At 62.5% G+C, this 2,952-nt stretch overlaps 1 protein-coding gene across 1 annotated transcript in view; it reads left to right on the top strand.

Annotated features, from left to right (window-relative positions):
- The window catches only part of APBB3 (amyloid beta (A4) precursor protein-binding, family B, member 3), a 9,856-nt gene that overhangs the window by 5,617 nt on the left and 1,287 nt on the right, over positions 1 to 2,952 (top strand). Inside the window, exons 2-11 of the mRNA XM_009994228.1 lie at positions 201 to 391; positions 666 to 742; positions 990 to 1,047; positions 1,226 to 1,366; positions 1,765 to 1,892; positions 2,011 to 2,016; positions 2,103 to 2,217; positions 2,304 to 2,391; positions 2,556 to 2,639; positions 2,762 to 2,862. Coding sequence (XP_009992530.1) covers positions 201 to 391; positions 666 to 742; positions 990 to 1,047; positions 1,226 to 1,366; positions 1,765 to 1,892; positions 2,011 to 2,016; positions 2,103 to 2,217; positions 2,304 to 2,391; positions 2,556 to 2,639; positions 2,762 to 2,862 — 989 coding nt within the window. The remainder of the gene's footprint in view (positions 1 to 200; positions 392 to 665; positions 743 to 989; positions 1,048 to 1,225; positions 1,367 to 1,764; positions 1,893 to 2,010; positions 2,017 to 2,102; positions 2,218 to 2,303; positions 2,392 to 2,555; positions 2,640 to 2,761; positions 2,863 to 2,952) is intronic.

The raw sequence follows: 2,952 nt of genomic DNA, 5'->3' as shown, positions 1-2,952 counted from the left end.
CCTGGTCACCGGCCCGGGGCCGCCCCCGCCGCAGCCTCTCGGGCCTGGCACCTTCTCTTCGTGCTTCTCTGCTGGGCCGTGTGCCCAGCCGTGCACCCACAGGCCACCCTTTCCCTTCTGGGTGAAGCTGCTTGCTTCTCAGGGTGCCCTGCAGCTAGGGGACCTCTCTGCCTCTTGCCTCACACTCTCCCTCTGCACAGACAACCTCTGGAGTGACCAGAGCCTGGAGACAGACCCCGACCTGCCCCCTGGCTGGAGGAAAATCCATGACTCTCTGGGCACCTACTACTGGCATGTGCCAACTGGCACAACGCAGTGGCAGCACCCGACATGCATCACCAGCCCAGGAGGGTGCCCGGAGGCTGATGGAGAAGATACACTCCAGGCAATGGTAGGGGATGTGGGGAGGGCTGGTGTTGAATCCCATCCCTTGGCAGGAGCCTAATGAAGAGCCCTCTGGGCATCATTGGTCCAGCCTCTCCCTGGAGCAGGCCTGGCTCTGTCACCCCAATGCCCTCATCAGCTCATTTCCTGGCCAGGGTTAAGCCCCCTGAATGGCTCCAGTAGGCCTCATGAGAGGCACTACTATCCTGGAAGGGAGGGCTCCTACCTGGTACCTCCTGACAGCCTATCTTGCTGCCCTCACCTTTCCCATTCTCTGCCAGGACTGCCAGGCCCATGTGGTGAAGCACTCGGCAAAGGACAGGCCCATTCCCAGCCCCATGGCTTCTCTGTCCCGAAGGTAGGACTGCCCATGCACTCTGCTGGCTTGTGGGGCACCACTGACCATTGACAACTGCCCAAGTGCCCCCCGCCAGAGCAGCCACTGGAGTGAGTAGGACCATGCTGGTCTCCACCATGGTTTGCTTCCCAGCTGGTGGCATGAGAATCTGATGGTGCTAAGGCATCCCCGTGCTTCTCTGGGTGCCCCAGGTCCGTGCTGCTGGGTGGGAACCATCCCCTCACCCACCCACCCCATTCCTCTGCAGGACCTCGCTGCCCTGGCATGGAGAGGACTTCCAGCAGAATGCAGAGCCTGGCTCCAAGGTACTGCACCCGGGGGCTTTGTGGCAGCATCATGGTAGAGACTCCTCCTGGTAGAGGAGGGGTCAGGCAGCAGATGCTATGGACAGGAGCAGGGGTGACCAAACTGGCATGGTGAGGGCTGTGGGATGCAAGGTGGCTGTGCTGGGCAGGTGCTGAAGCCTCATGTGTCTCCTTTCAGTGCTTTGCTGTGCGCTCGCTGGGCTGGGTGGAGATCCCTGAGGAGGACCTGGCACCTGGCAAGAGCAGCATTGCTGTCAACAACTGCATCCAGCAGCTCTCCAACAGCAAGGGCCAGAGTTCTGTGGAGAATCGGGACGAGGTGAGAGCCTGGGACGGTGCTGCCAGGCAGGGTCCCACCCTGGGACCACTGCTGAGGCTTGGCTGTCTCCACCAAGTGGACTATGTTTGGTACCAGTGGGGACCAGGGACCAGTGCCTGTGGCAGAATCGACTCTCCACATAGGGTATCCATGCAGTTGTCCCAAGTGTGGGGCAGGTGGGTCTGATGGAGCTGTCCCCTGGGGCAATGCCAGGTGTGCCTGGGTGGGCTGTCCCCACACACAGGAATGGTAGCTGTGGAGGGCTGTGGGGTGTAACAGGGCTGTTCCCACACTTGGGGCTGAGCCAGCTGGGAGGAGGAGATTGTCTCTACATGTGCTGGGTGCTGGAGATGCCCAGGCTGTCTTGCTAGGCTGAGGGAGCCACTGACCCTCTGCAGGGCCAGGACCTGGTGATGATCCTGAAGAAGGACACCATGAGCCTGGTGGACCCCCTCGACCACAGCCTCATCCACCATCAGCCCATCCTCAACATCCGCGTGTGGGGCGTTGGCTGCAACAATGGCAGGTGCTGGGGGCTGGGGCAGAGCCTGGGCTGGGAAGCAGCTCTGCCCGCAGTGGGGAGAAAGCATCCCAGCAGTAACCTGTCCCCTCTCCTCCCTCCCTCACTGCTGCCGTGGCTGCAGGGACAGGTAAGGGGGCGTGAGGCCAGTGGGCAGTGTGGGGAGGGGTAGAGCTGCCTCTGCTACTCCTCACTGGCTTGCTCATGGCCTTACAGAGATTTTGCCTTTGTGGCCAGTGACAAGGACACCTGCGTCCTCAAGTGTCACGTCTTCCACTGCAATGTGCCTGCCAAGGGCATTGCCAAGGCCCTGCACGAGATGTGCTCCAAGGTGGGATGCAGGGGGTCTGGCAGGCACAGGCATGGCCCAGGGGCCTTGGGGGCACAGGGAGGCACTGGGAACCCCATCTGTTGCAGATCATGGCTGAGCGAGCCATAGCAAATAGCCGGCTGCCACGTGCCACCGTGCTGGAGCCCATCTCAACTGAGGACCTGCCGCTGAAAGGTACCACCCCCCCGTGCCTCCAGCTGCTCCACCTGCCCAGTCTGCCCTTGGGCAGTGGGGATGCCCAGTGGCCGCAGCCTTTTGACCTGTCCAGCTGTGGCCCTGGGGTCCCTGGGGACAAGCAGGGGACAGGGGAGCTACCCTCACCTCTCCCGTCCTGGCAGTCGATGTCCTGGAAGCAGTGAGGCAGTCGATGCAGACCTACGAGGCGCTTTACAGCGGCAGCCTGCCTGTGCCCAGGGCCATGGGTAAGTGCTGCTGGCCCCACAGCTGGGGGATGCCCGAGAATGTCCCACTGCCGGGTGCCTGAGCAGTGCTGGTCCCTGCCTGTGGGGCAGCAGCTGATGGGATGGGGTCTTCTGCTCCTCAGGGATGGATGTGCTGAATGAAGCTATTGAGAAGCTGATGAAGGGCCCTGGGCGGGACCACTGGACCCCCTCCCTCCTCCACGTGTCTGACACGGCCATGAGGGTACAGCCTGCACAGGTGGGGAGAGGGATGGGGGGGCTCTGGCTGAAGTGGGTACCCTGCTCGCCCCCGGAGGGGACACGGACCCGGCAC

The sequence above is a fragment of the Chaetura pelagica genome, unplaced genomic scaffold (assembly GCF_000747805.2).
Source record: "Chaetura pelagica isolate M959 unplaced genomic scaffold, ChaPel_1.0 scaffold183, whole genome shotgun sequence".
Taxonomy (NCBI): domain Eukaryota; kingdom Metazoa; phylum Chordata; class Aves; order Apodiformes; family Apodidae; genus Chaetura; species Chaetura pelagica.
Note: the sequence above shows the minus strand (reverse complement) of the source record. Positions and strands in the feature narration are given on the sequence as shown.